Source organism: Anoplopoma fimbria, chromosome 4 (genome assembly GCF_027596085.1).
Source record: "Anoplopoma fimbria isolate UVic2021 breed Golden Eagle Sablefish chromosome 4, Afim_UVic_2022, whole genome shotgun sequence".
NCBI classification, from domain to species: Eukaryota; Metazoa; Chordata; class Actinopteri; order Perciformes; family Anoplopomatidae; genus Anoplopoma; species Anoplopoma fimbria.
Window position 1 is genome coordinate 7,260,595 of NC_072452.1, and position 20,543 is coordinate 7,281,137.

At 42.2% G+C, this 20,543-nt stretch overlaps 1 protein-coding gene across 1 annotated transcript in view; it reads left to right on the top strand.

Annotated features, from left to right (window-relative positions):
- LOC129090108 (rho guanine nucleotide exchange factor 9-like) overlaps nt 1–16,504 on the top strand; it is a 35,346-nt gene extending 18,842 nt beyond the window's left edge. Inside the window, exons 4-12 of the mRNA XM_054597626.1 lie at nt 3,728–3,907; nt 5,683–5,883; nt 7,950–8,129; nt 8,517–8,749; nt 9,782–9,911; nt 11,513–11,644; nt 13,441–13,684; nt 14,008–14,076; nt 16,183–16,504. Coding sequence (XP_054453601.1) covers nt 3,728–3,907; nt 5,683–5,883; nt 7,950–8,129; nt 8,517–8,749; nt 9,782–9,911; nt 11,513–11,644; nt 13,441–13,684; nt 14,008–14,076; nt 16,183–16,358 — 1,545 coding nt within the window. The 3' untranslated portion in view covers nt 16,359–16,504. The remainder of the gene's footprint in view (nt 1–3,727; nt 3,908–5,682; nt 5,884–7,949; nt 8,130–8,516; nt 8,750–9,781; nt 9,912–11,512; nt 11,645–13,440; nt 13,685–14,007; nt 14,077–16,182) is intronic.
- Nucleotides 16,505–20,543: the final 4,039 nt, after the last annotated feature.

Below are 20,543 nucleotides of genomic sequence, written 5' to 3' on the forward strand. Positions count from 1 at the left end.
AACGCATAACCATCCCTCCTAGAGGGGACCCCCACAGGACTGTAAACATAGCATCCTGATATTGTCTACTGCAGTGGCTCTGGCTCAGGTGGCTAGCGGTGATCACTCAGTGCTACTTACAAATGTGTATTCACATGTTAAGTTGCACGTGTGTGTGTGTGTGTGTGTTTGTGTGCTGGGGTTGGATGTTATCTGTAGTTCCGCTTTGAATCTGAGTCGTGCGCACGTCCCCGACTGTTCACACATTTGTAATCCCTCCAGGGCAGGTGCTTCTAATAGAGTACGGTTAAATGCTGTGCAGTCAGAAGTGTCAATGACCACAGTGTGTGTGTGAGGATGCGAATGCATTTTCTCACCGGTTTTAGGCAGAGCATCTTTGATTGGCTCCCAGACTCTGGGTATAAGTGTATTACATAACAGGGTTGGCAGACACAGGGAGGACGGACCGCGAGACACACAAGTGCGTCGGAGAGAGAAGCCTCTTGCTGGAATACAGCACCTTGCTACTCGACATCGCAGGCTCGGCTCTTGCGGAGGACCAACACCTCTCCAGCCTCTTCCAAAGAGAGATTTAATTATCATGATTGTGTGAACCGGACTTCTCCATGCATACACTCTCTGAACAGTTTCATGCCACAAACATGGTAAGGCTGGCTAAAGGTGGGTGTGTGTGTGTTTGCTCGGGGATGCTGTAGGTGCTTTGGTGCAGATGTGCTACGGCTAGAGATAGAGGAGGATGTTGGAATGCAGTGGAGCTGCCAGTGCAGTGAATGCTGATGTGTTGTGCTGCAAAGACGATACAAGCGAGTGGATCTGCTTTCTGTTCTCACATGTTTCCTTGTCAGTATCCGTGTCCGTGCTTGAACACGAAACGGAGAGCGTTTGCTGTACGTGTCCATGTGTAGGGAGAGATTCCTCTGCATTCATTTGCATTGACCTAAATACAGGTTTTGCGGTTTCAAGGCGGCATATTCGCCCTCTGATCTTTGATGTTGTAACTGCAGTGTAACCATCATGATGACACCGGTCCTTACAGCCGGTAGACACACAGGTTACGATGAGTTTTGTTCGAAAGACTTCTCTGTGTCTTGTGTTCACTGTTTTCCATTTGATCTAGCTAGGTGTGAGGTTCTACTAAGGCTTGGGATCAGAAAGATTGATTATGTAATGCTTTTTAATTTATTCAGACATGTAGAGGGGGGGAAAGGGATGCAATGTATTTGAGAGGGCAGCGCTGATCTCATTAGAGAGATGGAGGGATGAGGGGAAGGGGAGAGGCGAGCAGAGAGGAACATTGGAAGTGAATGGATCTCCATCTCTCCCCCTCACTCTTTCTGTCTGTTGGTTATATTACAGCAGATTGATGGGGACCGGAGAGATTTTGCTGGGAGTGAAGGGGGCCGGGGAATGGAGTGGTCATGGAGCAGGGGGGTTGGAGGCTGGGGGGCGGTGGATTAGGGCAAAGCAGACACAGTAAGGAAGAAAGAAGCAGAACTGACCTCAGTGCCAACGCTCATCTGTTCTATGGGAGCTGTTTTCAGGCAGAGGTCCTGATGTCAGATGGTGGCGGTCAAGTAGAGCAGATTTGGCTTCTACTAACTGTGTTGGATTTTTTTGACACTTCAATTGTTAAATATATGACATGAATCAGATTCCTTTTCCTGAATCAACAATGATTTTTGAAAATCTTTTTGAGTACTATTCATTGGTCCTGTTTCCATGGCAGCGTGACACATGTTTTTGCGGTAATCCTCCTCTCTTCCTGTAGTGAAAGGCTTTGAGATATAGGATGGATCTATTGTTACCCCAGCTCCCAGCCCTATGTAATACCTGATTCAATCAGGCTTCTTAATCAGATCTTTGATCTTAAACCTGCACGCACAGGCCGACACTATGTACCTTTGCATTTTACATTGACATGGAAACCATCATATGACTGGATTGTCTAATGTGATTGGTTTATCATTTTAATATTTAATGACAGAGTGATATTGCAGATATGCAGTGCTCACTCTTTGCGTGTCTGCTCACATTGACACACACACCTAAATTTGGAGTTATTCTGGTGCATCCTGAAGTGTCAGTGAAGCATCCTCATCTGTCACCATGACGACGGTCGTTCTTTCCCTTCGAGGCATGGACGTCCCTCCCTGCGTTCACTCCTCTGCCCTGATTGGCTTATATCCCATGTAGCTGTCTCATTAAGCCACCAGGGAAGTAGACATGTCCACAGGTTGAAGGGGCCAACGTAGCTGCTGAGTCTGAGAGCTCGGATCCTCGGGGGGAGGTTTGGTTGAATACAAACACACATACACACACAATCTGCTGTTTCTCACGGCCCTTCCTGCAAACGTACTGCATCAGCACCTAGGTGGAATAGCATATTTGCGCTGGAGTGATGAGTTGCATTTTAAGAGGTTTTTACCATCCAGGGATTTCATTTTATAAGAGGCAAAGACATCTTGAAAGGATGGAAGGAAAAAAAAAAAACATTTAAAAGCTCCATTTAGAAAGAAAAGGAACTCAATATTAACATGCAGAAGCCTTAAATGCAAGTAAAGAAGTAAGATAATGTCCATCCATGTGACATCCCTGTCTCCAGGCCTTTGATAAGTTTTTACCTAGAGCCTAAGCAGCTCCTGTCAGGCTTGGTTAGCACTGGCTGCTCTGCCCACAGCCCCAGGGACTGGATGCATGGTTAGCTCTGGACTGGAGCATGCTGATGAACACTACTTTGGAGAGAACAATTGGAACAAGCAGTTGGAGCTGTGCCACTGATGCATACAGGGGTTTATATGCATGCGAAGGTAAAAGCGTGGCTGCACGTGTGCTGCGTATTTTTGTGCACATCTCAAGGCCACTGAGCTAAGGCCTCGGTGTGATGGATGGTGAGGCTGTTTGGTAGATGGATGATGTCAGAATCAGGTCCTACTCAGGATCACCGTCCGCTTTGTGTTGTCCTTTAATGAAAGCAACCTTTAGCCTCTCCAAATCCCCAAATGAATACTGATCACCTGACAGGCATCCATGTTCTTAGACACTGCGCCCAATGCATGCTCACAAAATAAGACTCTGCTCTAGTAAAATGCGCACCGGTTGTGCAATTTATAAGTTATTTCAGCGTTGCATAATGTCTACATTATTTATTCATGATGCAAAAACCAATAGAAAAGATTTGATGAGTCATCCTTCCGTGTTGTCAAAGACCGTGCTGCTGATAAAATAACAAGCATGAAGGAAGGGAGATTATCCCTTCACATTTGTTTGCTCCTCAGCATTTATATTACATTAACACATGTAATTATTCTAATGTCATAATGGGCCAATTACCATCCCTGTGTGGAGACTGGTGCTGTGCTTCTGAGCGCTGTGTTGTTTCTCCACTAATGGCTCTGCCTTTTTTGTGTTGTCGTATTTTGTTGTGCTGTGGTCTGTGTCGGCTATTGTGTTGCTCTATTTGCAATCCGTAAACTGCCAGTGGGCCCTGGCTTTGAGGGTGTGTATTTGCATCCATTAGTAATCTGAGTGGGTTTAACAACAAGGATTCACACAGATCGAGGCCAAAATGAGGCTGAGCACTGAATTACAATAACTTCCAAATTAGATTTAAATGCTGTTTTTGGTAACGTGGATCCATATCCATTGGTCAGTGTCTGTGGTGCTCTTCCCGCTTTTTCAGTTACAAGAATAAAGCTTAAGATATTGTCTTTCCCTCCGATTTCTCTAGTTGATAAGTGGAGGTTCAATCGTCAACGCTGAGGCGGTATGGGACCATGTGACCATGGCGGACCGGGAGTTGGCGTTTAAGGCCGGCGACGTCATCAAGGTGCTGGACGCCTCCAACAAGGACTGGTGGTGGGGCCAGATTGATGAGGAGGAAGGATGGTTCCCCGCCAGCTTTGTACGGGTGAGTTAACTGCAGCCATGGCTGGCCAGCGACCATAGACACAACACGCACCCACACACGTACAGAACCGGAGGCACATGAACATATGCACACAAGCTGATAAACACACAGAGGAAGGTGAACACACACACAAGCATTCTGTCAAATACACTGAAAGACATGCACGAAACACACACAGATGCACGCTGTTGAATATTTCTCTATTTTGATAACTAAAAACCCTCAAGAGATCTGAGAATAGCTAGCTAAGTGCCTTTATCGGGGTGTTCGGGGACAATAAAACAAAGATGCTGATGAGGCCCTTTTTTTTAGTTTTGCAACAACCTCAGTTCCTCCCCTTGAAATCCACTTAAATTTACATCGTAATTATATCTCACCCATATTTGTGCTGAACTTAACCCAACACAAAGGTCTGATGCAGCTACTGCATCTTATTCCATACTTCTTTTACTTAACTTACTAAAGGAGAATTAGCATCCCCCCCCCCCCCCCCGCAGACACTCCTCATGGCCATTCCCACCTGTCCACCCTTCCATATTCACTCCTGAGAGGGCAGGGCAGACAGGCTGACCGACTGTCAACCAAAAAGTATCTTTCTGTTCTGTCATTCTCTCTCTCCAAGGTGGAACCCCACCCTCCTCAGCCCCAAACAAAACAGGTTTTCTATATCAACCCCATAGCAACTCCACGGTTCCAAAACACCACGTCAAAGGTGCGTTTTTTCCCAGCTTCATCAACCCATCCAGCCTGCCCGCCCACCCGCCCGCTCCAGTCTGTCCACGCAACGTACCCTCGACATTACCAAACATTAACGTTCCCATGACGTTTTCACATCATTCTCAACGGGGTCGATAGAGAGGCAGAACTGATGAGTCAAAAGTAAAGTAATGTTGAGTGTCTCCTTAACGGCCTGCACTCAAATTCTACAAATGTGTTCATTTAGAATTAGATCAATTTTGGAATCATAATTCCTGTTAATTATCATGGAGATTTCTATTTTAAATATGGATGATTACTTTTTTCTGCACTCCATTTACTGTTGACTCTGACTATTTCTCAGTCTTTATGCTGCGCTACGATTTCTCGTCTGCACTCAGTGCTCCACCACCCGTCACTCTGCTTGTCTGTGGCGCTACATTTCTCATCTTGTGTTTGGCATTCTACCCATCGGGTTCTTTGATGTTCTCTTGGCCAACTGTGTGTCATCAGGTGTTGGCTGCTGGACATCTGAAACCACGCACACTTGGCCCTTTCTATGAGCGATAGTGGAATACACAATGTATGTGGTCCTGTGTGTGCGTGTTGGCGAGTGCATGCGTGTGTGTGGAATTTATTAGGTTGTGTGCAAGTGTATATGCATGCGTATGGGCAGGGGAGGAGGGGGGGCGGGGGTTTGGAGTCACACACAGGGCCAAAGTTGGGCATTGAATATCCTCTGGGCACCAGTCTCAGAAAGAGGCTTATTTTAAGCTCTGGAGTGTTTGGCAGTTTGTCCCTCACCTTTCTGAAATGCTAGACCAACTACCAGAGACCCTCTAAATGAAGCTCTGTGTGTGTGAGATGTGTGTTCATGTTTGTGGTGTGTGTGCTGTGTGCATTCATGCTCATGAGGTGCGAGCAGTACCACTTTTATGGCAAAGTTTTGTGATATGAACACCTAAATGTATCTCTAATATACTAATACTTTTTTTTCTCCATCAGATTCATACAGTGAACTGACTTATCAGAGCACATTTTTTATTCAAGTGCATGTGTGTGAATGTGTTTGCACTCAGCTGTGGGTGAACCAGGAGGACGTTGGAGGGGAGCCAGCCGAGGGGACCAGTGAGGTGCAGAACGGGCACCTGGACCCGACCAATGACTGCCTGTGTCTGGGCTCGCCCCTCCAGAACCGAGACCAGATGAGAGCCAACGTCATCAACGAGATCATGAGCACGGAGAGACACTACATCAAACACCTCAAGGACATCTGTGAGGTACTAAACATGTGTGCACACACACACATACATCCACTGCTGTTTCAGAGCATGCTTTTAATACCAGAGAGACAATAGGAAAGGTAAATGAAAAGGAGCTGAATGAACTGAAACGTGTTTGTGTGAGAAGAAGCAGCCCGTTTGATGCTACACAAGGGTCTAGTATGAATTCTTAACACTCCCACATTCACACTTTAATTCAAGGCATATTTTTTCAGTTTTTATCAAAACAGTCCAAAAATATTTCTCTCTCTTATTTTTTTTTTAGACATGAAGGCACAATTTGTTGATTGTACACAGTGGTGGCAGCAGCCACACTGGGAGCGATCTAGTCCACAATAAATGTGTCATTAAGATTCATGCCGAATCGACAGGCTCAAATTCACACCTAATCAAATTAAACAAGAGCCTTGCCAATTGTTACATTTTTAGCATGGAAAGCGTTTTATAAAGTATCAACACATGACATATACAAGTTTAAATCTAAAATCTGGACGGATTATTTATAATCAAACGTTTGAATATATTTTACAACTCCTTTACAATGCAGATTTTTCACCAATGGTGAATTTTACTAGCCTTGTTATGTATATGGAACTGGATTTACATGGCATAGTGTTAGTCCACTGCGTATGCATGTACAGTACAGCTATAGTATTTATTCTATAAACGTTTGTATCTAACATAGAACGGTTTTATCAATGGGAATACAAGACTATTGATGTTGTATGATGTAAATGTAAACTGATAAATTGGCATTAGGATTTCCAGATAATTTTTTTGTTATTAAATATGATCAAAAAAAGACCATATTTATAATCAATGCCTGTCTCATACCTGTCTGTTTGTTCTACTGCTAAGAGTACCAGTATGACATCCTGTTAAGTAATGCTGTCTTCCTGCTGATACTGTAAAATAATATAGTGCTAAAATTCACACAAAAAAAACAAGAGAGTTAAGGTAAGATTGCAAAATTCACTTTTTTCATGCGAGGCAGTTATTTCTAAAATGTTGTCACCAGCACAGCCGTTGCATCTGTGCTGCATACATAGAGGGCAAATCCGGAATACAGAACACAACACTTGCATAATGACTTTGGGTGGGCAAGATTTTCTAGTGCACATTTTTTGCTTATCTAATCATCTTTCCTCAACCCTCTGTATACCCTTTGTGTGTATTCCAGGTGAAGCATAATGTTTAAAAATAGCTGCAATAAAGCGTAAATTTCCCCTTCTCACCTCCACACTTATTACCTGTGGAAATACACAGCATGATCCAATTTGGTACAACAAGCACAGGCAAGAAAGACATCTTGGATGCGCTTTGAAACAGATGTGGACAAGCCAGTCAATGGGTTATTTTTTTTAATTAAATGTTAAATTTATTTCATAACTATTTCCAAACATTGTGTGTCCGTAAGTTAAAGGTTTTAGAATTTAGAAAAAATAAATAAGAGTAAAATAAAAACTAAAAACTGATGTATTCCTGGTTATTGATGGAACACACCATGACTGTAATGACACTTAAGGGGCTATGATAGAAGAAGCTCCAAATCTCAAATCATAATAATCTTTTTTTATCTTTAATTTTGATTATGTGCATTGAGCTTGACTGTACTAAACAAAACAAAAAGGCTTAACATATGTATATCATCAACAGAGAGAATTCTTGGTGGTGGAGTTTGAAACAGCAAAAACCTTCCTCCCACAGCAAACCTTTTCCCAAAGTGCCCAAGCTTCAGGGCATTTAATTAACCACAAGAATTGGATTGACTGAAATTGAGGCCACAGTTCGACCTACACAAAATTGTTTTTGACTCTACAGAAGCTTCAGTGTCAAAGTTCATTTTGATTCAAATGAATTATATTTAAGGAGTGACTTCACGCGTATATTACGAAGAATTAACCAAAAACAGTGATGAGATGTAACAAGCTGTGGCCTGCATTGTGCCTTCCTGTAGCAGTTTTCTGACTGAGTTGTGCAGCCATGTCACAACTCAGGACCTGGCACTCAAACTGTATTGTCTTTGAAAAACTGTGTAATAGTAATCACCCATATTTTTGCAGGGCTACCTGCGCCAGTGCAGGAAGCGCGTGGACATGTTCAATGATGACCAGCTGAAGGTCATCTTTGGGAACATCGAGGACATCTTCCGCTTCCAGATGGGCTTTGTTAGAGACTTGGAGAAACAGTACAACACAGATGACCCCCACCTCTCTGAAATCGGACCGTGCTTTTTAGAACACGTGAGTTCAAATAGTGGTTACTCAAGTCTTTTTCATCTTTTAACACACTTTATTATACACAAAAAAACTTGATGTCCAGCTGAGAACAGCTATAATTGCTAATCATTTTGTTAGGCCTGTTATCTTAAAATCAGAATTAAATTATCTCGTTATCTTGAGATAACAGTTAAGCTGTGGCTATAATTAAGTCACCAGCAAATTGTTTTTTTTCAGGATAATGAGATAATTAAGTCATGATCTCAAGAAAACAGCTCTTATAAAAATTTAAGTGACCGGAGCTGCTCCTCCGTACATTTTGGCATCTGCCCAGCATGTTTTATTGAAAAGATGATTTCGTTTCATATTTCCCCCTCTCATCATGTATCTCTCTACTCCTTTAATCTACAGCAAGATGGTTTTTGGATCTACTCAGAATACTGTAACAACCACTTGGATGCCTGTATGGAGCTGAGCAAACTGATGAGGGATGGCAGGTACCAGCACTTCTTCGAGGCCTGTCGTCTCCTCCAGCAAATGATTGACATTGCCATAGACGGCTTCTTGCTCACCCCTGTCCAGAAAATCTGCAAATATCCACTCCAGTTGGCTGAGCTTCTCAAATACACTGCGCAGGAGCACAGGTACTGTACGCTTTGTCCAAAGTCATATTTAATCTGAATCTGAAAGTGTTGCTTTTGATGCTTGTTCATCTGTTTTAAAAAAGAAGCCATTACTGATGCATCATTGTGTTCCAGATGCATTGTGCTGCTATGCAGCTGTTGCAGGTGTTGGGTTTGTTCTACTAAAGCAACATGCATGAAACATGCATGAACTGAAACAAATGTGTTTTGCCATCTTTCTGTGAATGTTGTGGAGGAAAACATTTCATCAAGGAATCTCAGTTGCATTGAAAATGTGGACTACAACACTGCAATTCATCACCATTTCACATCATCTTCATTTCAATACATGGCCATAGGATCATTGCACAGAATTCTGGATATAAATAGAGTGCAGATTAAATATGAATTTGGGCTTTTGCTGGCACACGTACGAGCATCAACATTCCCAACACACACAGCATGCGCTGCACAGAAGCACAGTAAACATTTGCAGATACGAGAGCATCCAGATGTGCAAACTCATGCGTGCAAACCCACAGAAACATGGTGTGAGTGATTCAGCGTGTCTCAGCCAGCTCCAGGTCATTCACAAAGCACGCGTTCTCAGCCAGAGAGGGACAGGTGCCAGCTCTGCCAGCTCTGCCTGCCAGATCACAGTGTTTGACTGTTTGGAGCTGTAGAGAATCTGCCTGCTCTCTGTCACACACACACACACGCACGCAGGCATTATCTTCCAAAGTGAGGATTGGATCCGTTGCACATCTAAGCCAGTGGGATAAATCCAGCTCAGTTAGCATAGACGCAGTCAGAGTTAACTGTGGTTAGAGAAAGTGGCTGATTAGAACTAAATGGAAGAATGTTATTTTTACTGTGTTCCCGCAGACTTACTGCTGTTACTTGAGTTTATAACCCCGGTCCTTTAATAGGCTACTCTGTATCATTCAGTGCTGCAACATTACATGTCTTATTTTAATGGTTGTTGGAACTTAAAAGGCTATAAATTTACCCTTTAACACCCCAGGAGTACTAATGTTTACACTGTGTCCGTAGTGATTATCGATACGTGGCAGCAGCACTGGCAGTAATGCGGAACGTCACTCAGCAGATAAACGAGAGGAAGAGGAGACTGGAGAACATCGACAAGATCGCCCAGTGGCAAGCATCTGTTCTGGACTGGGAGGTATGTGTATGAATTGACTGTGGTGTCCTTTCAAAGCATCTGATGTCCACTGATGTGGTTTTACTGGAGAAATGTGGTCCGGTCTGTAAAGTCCATTTGTTTAGTCACGGATATTGCCCAGGGACGGAAGAACTTTTACTTCATATACGTATATCTCTCTTTATTTATTTCAGTAAGGAGAGACTTCTTGAAGTTAGAAATGTGGAAAGTCTTTGCCTATTAGACTACATTAATGTAACCATATTTAGGGGGGTAGTGATGCCATGGTTAGCATGGTTAGTATAGAGTCTGGACACTGATGGTGAAGAGGTGAAGTGAGTTGGCTGAAGATCTGGATGATGGGATTTGGAGCTGAATGGGTAGGCAGAGGAGGGTTGATACTGAAATTACCAAAGTTTGACAGCAATGATATGTTCTGCTTTGGGACATTGTGGTAAAACGTGGTTGGTTTATCTTGGGGCGAGCGCACATTGTCTGCTGATGCAGTAAAAGTGAGTCACTCCTGCAATCCCTTAAATAAATAATGGTTTGACTTTAAATCACGTTGCACCAAACTTTAAAACAAGGATTTGATTGAAACTTCAGTTTGGATTTTACTCTAAACCTAGATCAAATTTTGTTCTGTTGCACCAAAATATTAAACTCCAATTTAAAAGGTGATCCGGTATTAACTTTAAACTTTTAAAATGGCTGCCCTTTTGAGATGGATTGTGCACAATAATAAAGTTCAAGCTCAGATAAAAAATAAAAAAATTGTTATGCAACAGTCTCACATTAATACTGATGCATCTATATGACCTACAAAAGCAAACAACTAGGCCTGTCCTCAAATATAGAAATTCTTAGTCGACTCGTAAGATTATGCAGACCAAACAATTATTTGATTTAACAAACCGATCAGTAAAACTGAGTTTCTTCACAGAGAATCAAGCAAAAGCATCTCTTGAAACCTTCTTATTACCAGCGATGTGCTCATAAGTTTCTTGAAAATAAGTCCTTTAGCATGATAAAATCACAATAAAGACTAATCGAATAAAGAAATCGAACTTAACTAAGACCTAAACGACTAGTCAACTAATGGACTAAGAGGGGGCAGCCCTACAAAGAGACCATCAGCAAGAAGATTGGCTACTTCGATATATTTACTCTTAACACCTGTCATTGGGTCAGATTCCCCCTCAATATCAGACCTTTTACAACGTGCAGGTTCACCGGAATCTCCTTCAGGTCAGACTCCAGCCTTGACCAGCCAGCGGCGGACAGACCCACATCTGGCTTTACTGCCACCTTTTATGGAACTGAAGAGGAAGATTAGACAGGCAGTGAAATAAATCCAGCTGTACCACTTATACTCCATCTTAAATCTTCTCTGCAGAGCCGTCATGAGTAATGTCAGGCCATGTGACTTTTTAGCTAGCTAGCTATGAGCCACAGGAGACACTGTACAGCTGTTTTCACATAATGAGAGCTAGTAACCATGATGAGTAAACTGATCTTTACCGTATGCTGTAACTTTTGTCTTTTGGCAGTTTGCATCATAGTGCATGGTTGTAGCTATGAGTATCTTCTTCATCTATAATTGTGTGTCTATGTGTATCTAGGGGGATGATATCTTGGACAGGAGCTCGGAGCTCATCTACACTGGAGAGTTGTCATGGATCTATCAGCCGTATGGACGCAGCCAGCAGCGAGTCTTCTTCCTCTTTGATCACCAGCTGGTTCTCTGTAAGAAGGTAGGCTCGCTCTCTCTTTCTCCTTGTTCACTTTCTTCCTCTTTTTTTTTGAAAACCTTAAAAGACTGAAAACCAGCTGAAAATTTAAACCACACCCTCCCTCTGTGTTTTTGAAATGGCTGGTGACGGAAACACTTGAAGACCAGGCGACTTCTTCAACCACACTCGGGAGCTGTAAATAGATTACATAAAACGTTACGAAATCCTCAGCACCTTTCACAAAATGGAGCGGTGGTAGTTTGGGCTCTAATGCACCGAGGCTGCGTTCTCCTGTCAGACAGATGTTCACGCTCGACTAGACTCAACAATACATGCACAGACGGGACACAGACGGGAATGCAGACGGACAAAAACACAGAGGCTGGAGAACTACATCATCACACACACGTGTACACACAGGCGAGCAATACTTTTACCATTACACAGACAAACACACAGAGAAGGAACTAACAAAGATATACAGATATAGTGTGTTTCAGTTTTTCTGTTTCCGTCCTCATCCTTCCCCGACTTCTGTCATTGTCGAAAATCTCTGACACCAGAAATGAACTCCAGCATCTCTGCAGATCCCCCTGTGTCTTAGCTGTTCTGGTCCACTAAATAAACAACTAAATTATACATTTTCGTCTTTGTTCTGCACATCTTTCTCCAGCATCCTCGGTACAACATGTGTTACGGCAGCCCTCAGGGTGTGTTTGTAACACGTTGCATGTGGCCTTCCATCTTTTCCGCTCATCTCTTCCTTATCAGCACACGGATGCAGATTTGTCTCGACACGCTTATTAGAAGATTCCTGTTCTTGTTTTTTTTTATTTTTACCTTTGTTGACCTTTGTTATTTGGTCCCTAAGGCAACTGTCACAATGAAGATTTATTTTTATGGGGCCGTCTTATTCCTGCAAAGTAACACAGGTTAAGGTTACTTGCGGTTTGTTTGTCCTATGTGATAGTAAACTGAAAGAGACATTTGGAGATGTAAACTTGGAAAACTGTGGTTGGATTTAGCATTTTTTCACCATTACTGACATTGTAACAAAAATGAATCAATTAAAATAATTAAAATAAATCAATGATGAAAATAAATACTCTGTGCTGCCCTGTTGTACAGTAGTTTAAATTAAATATTTATAGTTTTTTGATACTTTATGGGTTAACCTATAAGCTGAAGAAGAACTTGACCATCAGATAACCACTATTTTAGTCACAATATTAGTGTCATATTTGGGTGTTTATCTGTACTTCACTGGGGCACTCCTTATATAAGTTTTTTTTTAATTGAGTTATCCTTGGGGGTTTTTGAGTGTTGTACAAAACCAGTTATATAAAGACATCAACTTTGGCTCTGGGAAACTGTAATGGATATTTTTGCATATTTACTGACCAAAGGATTCATTGAAAAAATACCAGGATTAAAAATAATCATTGAATTCAGCCCTACAGCCAAAAACACCAACAATCTTGGAAATGACAAGAGCTGAATAAACACCTGTCTGACACAAACTGTCGAGCATAAGCTTCACAAAGATGTGATTTACTCAGCGTGGTTGTACATGAGATTGCACTGCTGTACCTTACTATTAAACTAGTAGGTGTACTCGGCTTTGTTGAAACAGTACTTTCTACATTTTGTGATTTGGCTCTCTGCATTGTGTTTGTATATTTGGGCAGCAGATGGAAAGGGTTACATAAGGCAGCAGACTGTCAGGATACCTAGGGAAGGATGTTTGTTGACACCTCTAAGGTTCAGCACACACACATGCACATTAACAGACCGCTCCTCCTCCTCTTCTTCCCCAGGATCTGATACGCCGGGACATCCTGTACTATAAGGGCCGCATCGACATGGATCGCTACGATGTGCGAGACGCCCTCGACGGGCGCGACGACGACTTCAACGTCAGCGTGAAGAACGCCTTCAAATTGTGCAACAAAGACAGCGAGGAGATCCACATCTTCCTGGCCAAGAAGCCAGAGGAGAAGATCCGCTGGCTCAGGGCCTTCCACGAGGAGAGGAAGATGGTGCAGGAGGATGAGAAAATCGGTTAGTCACGCATCTCTCTGTACCTCCCAGTTTAGAAAGCTTTAGTTTCATTCACAATGGACAGCGGAGGGTCAGATACATGTTGTATTTGCTGCAGCACACTACAGGGTGACTTTCTTTAGCACGAAATATGAATTCCCTGTGTAATGTTTGTAACATGAAAGTTATAGTTGGCACGCTACATTTGCATCATAGGACACTTTGTATTATTATAAGGGTTAAAGTAGGTTTTTGTACTTTATTGTTTTTAAGTTCACAATAAAAGGCAGCTTTCTATGGCTTGCTACATAGTATTCACATGCTTTGCGATTCGGTTTGTTTAGGTTTCGAGATCTCTGAGTACCAGAAGCGGCAGGCAGCCATGACAGTGAGAAAGGTGACCAAACAGAAAGGTGAGGCAACAAGAAGATATCAGGTGATTTCCCTTTTCTTTTCCTCGCTGGTGTGCTCTGTCTTCTCATCGCTGTTTACTCTTGACTCTTTAACCTGCTCTCTTTTTTTTTCTACTTTCTACACCTTTTTTTAAACACGCCTACTTTGTTTATGAATGGACCTAGACTATCTGTGTACTAAGTAAGCTAGAAAAAGTCACGTCGATTCATGTCTACTCGCTGTATTACTTTCAATATACTTCCCTTGAGTTAAATGTCTGTCGGCCCGTTCACATGGAGGAATTGGTACGAGTTACGAAGCAGCTGTTAAGCATCAATGAAAAGACAGAGGGCTGTTTGCATGAAGTATTGAGTTCAAAGGGCGATAGCGGTGTTCCTGACATGTGGGTCCTGTGTCGCACTGGTCTCAAACCAATTTTAACTCTTTGGATTTGTTCTTTTACTGAGTTAGGGTGGCCGTTGGTGCTTATCGCTTCCATTTACATCCAGATTGTCTAGGTATACCCTAAACAAAAATCACTTTGGTCCATTCTGACTTCTGAAGTGTTTTATTGTATTTATCTTGTTTTATTACATGATTTAAATTGTAGAACAAGTAGCTCTTACTTTACAATGTGTATTCTAGCACAAAGAAACAACGTGACACCTTGAAGTCAGGAGAAACATCAGGGTGATCATGTTATTTTGACTTATTCGGTGATTGAACAAGTTCTGTTTTAAAGCCCGATATGTCAAAATACTGTAAGCTCCAACAGCTACCAACTATCTCGGTAACAGAAAAACATGTCAAGCAAGTTATTCAAGATGCTAGTTCCTCGCCAAGCATCAGACAGAGGACCCACATGTCCAAAACTGCCGGTATCATCCTTTAAGATTTAGCCATTTTAGTGCTAGGCTAGATGTTTGTACATTTACCATTACTGATGTTCTTGCTATTGCCAATTTCACGATAAGCATGACCATCCATTCAAATATTAATTAACCAATTACCCCTGCTGGAATGTTCTCTCTGACGTTAGGATCCCTGTAGATGTCTGTCAGAAGTAAATGTTGTGTGTTTCTAAGTGCTGTATGTGTACATGGCTGGCACAAGGTGAAGTACTCTCTTGAATTTCAGATTCATTTATAGATTTCATCTTGAGAAAGAGGGCCATGTTGTATGGACATGGTTTGAGAATGATAAAGGTATATGCATTAGAGTTCTCCTTAGAGCTAGCACAATAAGATGCCATGGCAACTGCTAAGCAGCATTGGGAGGTGTTGTGATTAACGTTGGCATTGGAGCATGCAGTCACAGTCCAATCTGTTTACAAGCATTATCTTGACTATCCAAGATAAAACAGGTTGCTCTTAACACAAAACAGATCAAACCCTTCGAACTGCTAAAACAGTGTTTGGCTAAATACCCCCCCTCCAAACTAAAGACACTGTTCCTCATCTTTTCATATCTTCCTAAGATGCCATGGCAACTTTTGAATATTTCATCTCCAAATATTGATTGTATCTAATTTTTAAATGCACTAGCGTAGTTGTGATGCTTGTAGACCGTAGATTTATGACATTGTAGACTGTAGTTAAATGCATATTAACAGCTTTTCTGTTGGCTCTATTTTTGCCGCTCTTCTGTTCTCAAGTGTCGAGGGTGCTATTCAAACAAATGTGCTGTCAACAAACGTGGAAGAACAATGTCCCTTGTCCAAATGCCTGGTTTCATCATTGTAGCCGATGTAATCTGCTGGTTCTCTTGTTTGCCTGCTACAGAACTTGATTGAATAGCATCTTCAGTCTCCCTTGTGTCATTGCTAGAGCTGAATTCCACTCGTGTCCCAATTCAGCCGTCATCATATGATCATACTGTATCATATCTTAGGTTTAATATGCAGGAATGTTAACACTGAAGGCTCATTTTGTACGTCTACGTGCCTGTTTTCTTTGTAAGCATGACTTGGTGTTGTGTTTTTGTGTCTGTTCAAGTTGCATTTACTGACGATGTTTCCTGTTTGCTATCCACCTCCTTTCTTCTTCTCTCGCTTTGTGCCCTGCGCTGCCTCCTTGTCCCTCTCCCCTCGCTCCCCCTTCTTGCTCTTTTTGCACCTGCCTTCTTAGGTGTAAACAGGTGCACGCCCCCCTCATACCCGCCCCCACAGGACCCCCTCAGTGCGGGGCAGTATGAGGTAACGGAGGACATGGCACAAGGAGAGGTTTTTGAATTCAGTCAATCCAAAAGAGGCCAGGCTCCTTTCTGGCAGAATTTTAGTAGATTAGCTCCATTTAAGAAATAGAGATACACAGACTCTTCTGAAGGACCAGCTATTTTTCTTAGAAGCACTAAACACTGGATGATCATGTCCCATGATGAAGAAAAATACGAAAAAAAACACACACAAGAGACTTTTGAAATTATGGACCATTGTTAATATATAACGTGTGACTGGAAGCAGCAAGAGGACTGAAGACTTGGATTTAAAACGTTGATAAAAATTACAAAACTTTACAATTCATATATGTTAGTAACGTTCTTAGTTATCATGCTTCTCCAGCTGAGTCACCTGTCATGAACTCTTTCCCTCGGATTCTGCATCTTCACGCCATCTGAATGTCCCAGAGTTATTTAGATTGTCATATCAATCCATTTTTTAAACCATCATCCGGAGAAAAACACAGGGCCAAGACAGGGCATTCCTAGTGGTATGATTGTGTCGATCTTGCTGTGCTGCTATGTGAGATTGCTTGTTGCATTCTTCTGAATGTGAGATTTAATAATGACGGGCCCTGTGGCGTCTGAAGGACCCGTGAAGCTCGACCGTCGGCATCATCTCTGAGTTAGATCCATTCCGCCACTGATCACAGACCAGCCATGCCATCTCTGCTCAACGGATGTCTGCGTCTGGATCTCCTCCTCACTCTCAACGCTCCATGCTCCTCTCTCTAGCTGCTCCCATATAGTACCCCCCCCCCCCCCCTCCTCCTCACTAAGGCTGCATTTTACATTGTCTCCCTCGCTCTCGCCATCCATCTCTTGTCCTTTCTATCTCTCTACACACCTGCTCAGCCTGCGTGAGTCAGTGGCTCTCAGAGGAACAGCTCCACTCTTTTGGAAACCTGCCATTGGCCATGATACGATGGGTCAGGGAACAAATCAATAGTTGGAGCATCAATAGAATATTTACATCCTTTCACCAACCACTTTTGACAGGGTATTCATAAGCGTTCATGCCGACGATTCGACGAGAGAGCTTTGCCGCTCAGATGAAACAGCTGGGAGCAGGAGATAGGCAGGCTGCGGTCCACCTGCCTTGTGTCAGAGCCCCTCCCCCCCTCTCCCCAGAGACCACCCCTGTAGCACTGTGCTGGCAGCTCAATGGGTGTTTGGAAAGAGAACAGCAGACCTCCAGAAATCCACCGAGAGCTAAAAGTGAAGTTGAAGCATTGGCCAAGGTCTAAACTAATATCTATTTTTCACGTCAGCTGTCAAAAGAAAGACTCCTTCGGTTGGCTTAATTATTTTGTGTTGCTCACACTGTAAAAAGCACAGCACATATTCAGTCCGAGGAGTACTCTTTCCTCTCGTTTGAGTAGGAGCGACTGTGTGAGAATTTGGAACAAACCCCTTAACCAGCACAAAGGGGAAATGGTCAAAAAATACATATGTATGAATGAGCAGGACAACCATATTGGCCGGTTGTGAGTCAGCACCGATAGAACGTACACTGCAGAAGTGTGAGCCAACACCACGAGGAGGGAGAAAGGTGAATTGAATCCGTAGCATGCAGGTGTCCTCTGATATATTCATGCATCTCTAAAGGCTGCAGCTTCAAATCTTGGCACTCCTCCCCGTTGTATTTCCAGATCTGATCCATGTTCTGGCAGTTAGCTCGGCACTGTTAAGTGATTTACACAGGCCCGATCAGATTGTTGTGTTTAATCAACAATGTCGCCGAAGCTGCTGTGGGCGAGATCCTGCCATATGCTACTAACAGAGGTGTTAGGAACGAGAGCATCTAAACACAATTTACACACGTCATGAAGTTATATTCTTTTCTACAGTCGGAATGTAAGTGACTCTCGAGTCCATGGTTTGTGATCATATCGTGACCTCAGATACAGAAGTACATTTTGTGTTGAATTATATCACCTGATGGACAGTACATATACAGTATGACAACTTGTGCAATGTGATATATCATATATCTTCACTATTCACTACAACGTGATATGAAAGAGTTATATATCGTTCTATGTCATTTGTTTGCCTTCTTATAGGCCTTATAACCTATTGGAGAAAAAAAAAAAGAGACCTTAGAATTGCTTTGTATGTTGTGTAATTTATGTTTTTGTTTCAGTAAAGAAGGTTGAGAAATGCGTGAGTTGGCTGCTGGTGTCTGTAGAGATGGCTCCCAGTGAGATTGTTATGGAAGTTAATTCCCTGGTCTGGCACAGCAAAAAGATATGGTTCCCAGGCCATGATAACCTCAGGTCCCGTGCTTACTACCCCCCCCCCCCCCCCCCCTCCCCCTCCTTTCTACCACCACCCAACATACAGACACAAGCATGCAGGCAAACACAAAACACACAATCATGCGCACTTGCTGGCCCGTTCTGCTGCGGAGAAGAGAGATGCTATCTAACAGTGCCTTCCAGCATTCCACTAGTGATTATCTATTCAGTTTCACAGGCAGATTTGAATTAGTCATGTATTTTCCCTTCAGTGTGGGACTTGCATCTCTCTCTATATCTCTCTCGCTCTCTCTCTTTCTTATCCTCTCTCTTTCTCTCATACACTATGGGAATTCCTCGTTCCCCAGTGCATGAGATCCACTCGGACAGAAACTTAGAGGTCAGGCCTTTTCCATATGAGTAGATACTGTGCCGTCTGAGTGAAACACACCTTATCATATTATACCACACGTACATAGCGGTAATTTTATTGCACAAAAAGAGGTTCATTCTAATTTCAGACGTTTAGAAACTACAAAGAATTCCTTTATTGTTATATTTAACATGCTGACAGATGGTTTCATTTGAATATATAGTAGGAAGCAGATATTCATTAGCCAAGTTAGGTTTCACTTTTCAAAGTATATTATTAGTAGTTAGTTATGAATCAAAAGAAGAATCATCTATTTTACCTTTATCAGCTACACACTGTAAATAATGTAAAAAGAACAGATCATATATTTGGATATTGGTATTTTGCGTTGGAGACGAATGTTGTTCCAGTTCTAGCGTGCGGTAGACCTCAGTACCAGGTAAATGCATGCTCGTGGCATCCAATATTTTGCATGAGACTTTAGACAACTCTTGACAGATTGTTTAGTTTCATTTAACTTCCAATGGGATTTTTCTCCACACCGCGGCACCATTCATTTGTGAATCCATACCATCTCACTAAAGGGAGTTCTTTTCTCTGTCCACCTGTCTCCTGCTCACGACACATTACAGGTTGTAGCTGTATGTTTTTATTTATTAAGTAGAGGGGATACATCTTTCCTCGTGCTGAATTATAAAACTGAACTGTTTATAGGTTGAAATGAAAGGCACTCATGTTCTCTTTGCCCAGATATATTGGGTACTATAAACTGTAAACTTATTCTGAAGTCTTTATTTCCTCATTTCTTTGACTCCAACCTGCACTGTCATGGTCCAAACTGCTGGATATTATTTTGGAATGCCATTAAACGCTGAGGACAAACGGGTATAATTTTTTCTATGACAACATTGAACCAAATAGGAGTTAGCACTGATCATGGGTGTTTGTGTATAGATTTGTAGTCAAGCAGAAGAGCTGAATAAATGCGAAACCTCTCGGGATGAGCTAAAAATAAACATAATCCTGAAGACGCACACACACACACACACACACACACACACACACACACACACACACACACAGTACTTCATTGCAATTCATATCATGCCCTTGTTTCTACTTAAGAATTGATTCTTTGAAGTGCAATGACTTGACAGTACAAATTAATTCCTCACTTGTATTTATTGAATGCAGTATTAAATAGAACCATTTTGGCCACATTGTTCAAAAGGATGTATACATTGTTTTTATTATATAATTGTTATTCTGACCTTGTGCTGAGAACTGAGAGGACAGCGTTCTGTGTGGAAGATTTAAAACATTTTTATATTTCCTGTCATAAAACCAAGACTGACAGTTTAGCAGACTTGTCAGTTGGACACATCAGAGTTTGCTCAGATTTATTTCATTCCTTTTAGTCCAGGGTGAGCATGAGCCAGTAACCGCATTCACTCATATTTAGCATCGCAACATCTTCAGTAGGAACTCCTCGCAGTGTTGTTTCAGTACAGTCAGGGTACAAAACGGAGTCTTCAATGAGCCATATATTCATGTGGTGTTCAATGACAACATGGTAAACAGAAGACTGACATCCCAGGTTTGGAATCGAATCATTGTATATTACCATCTAGTTTAAGGTCTGGATTTTTGCCTAACA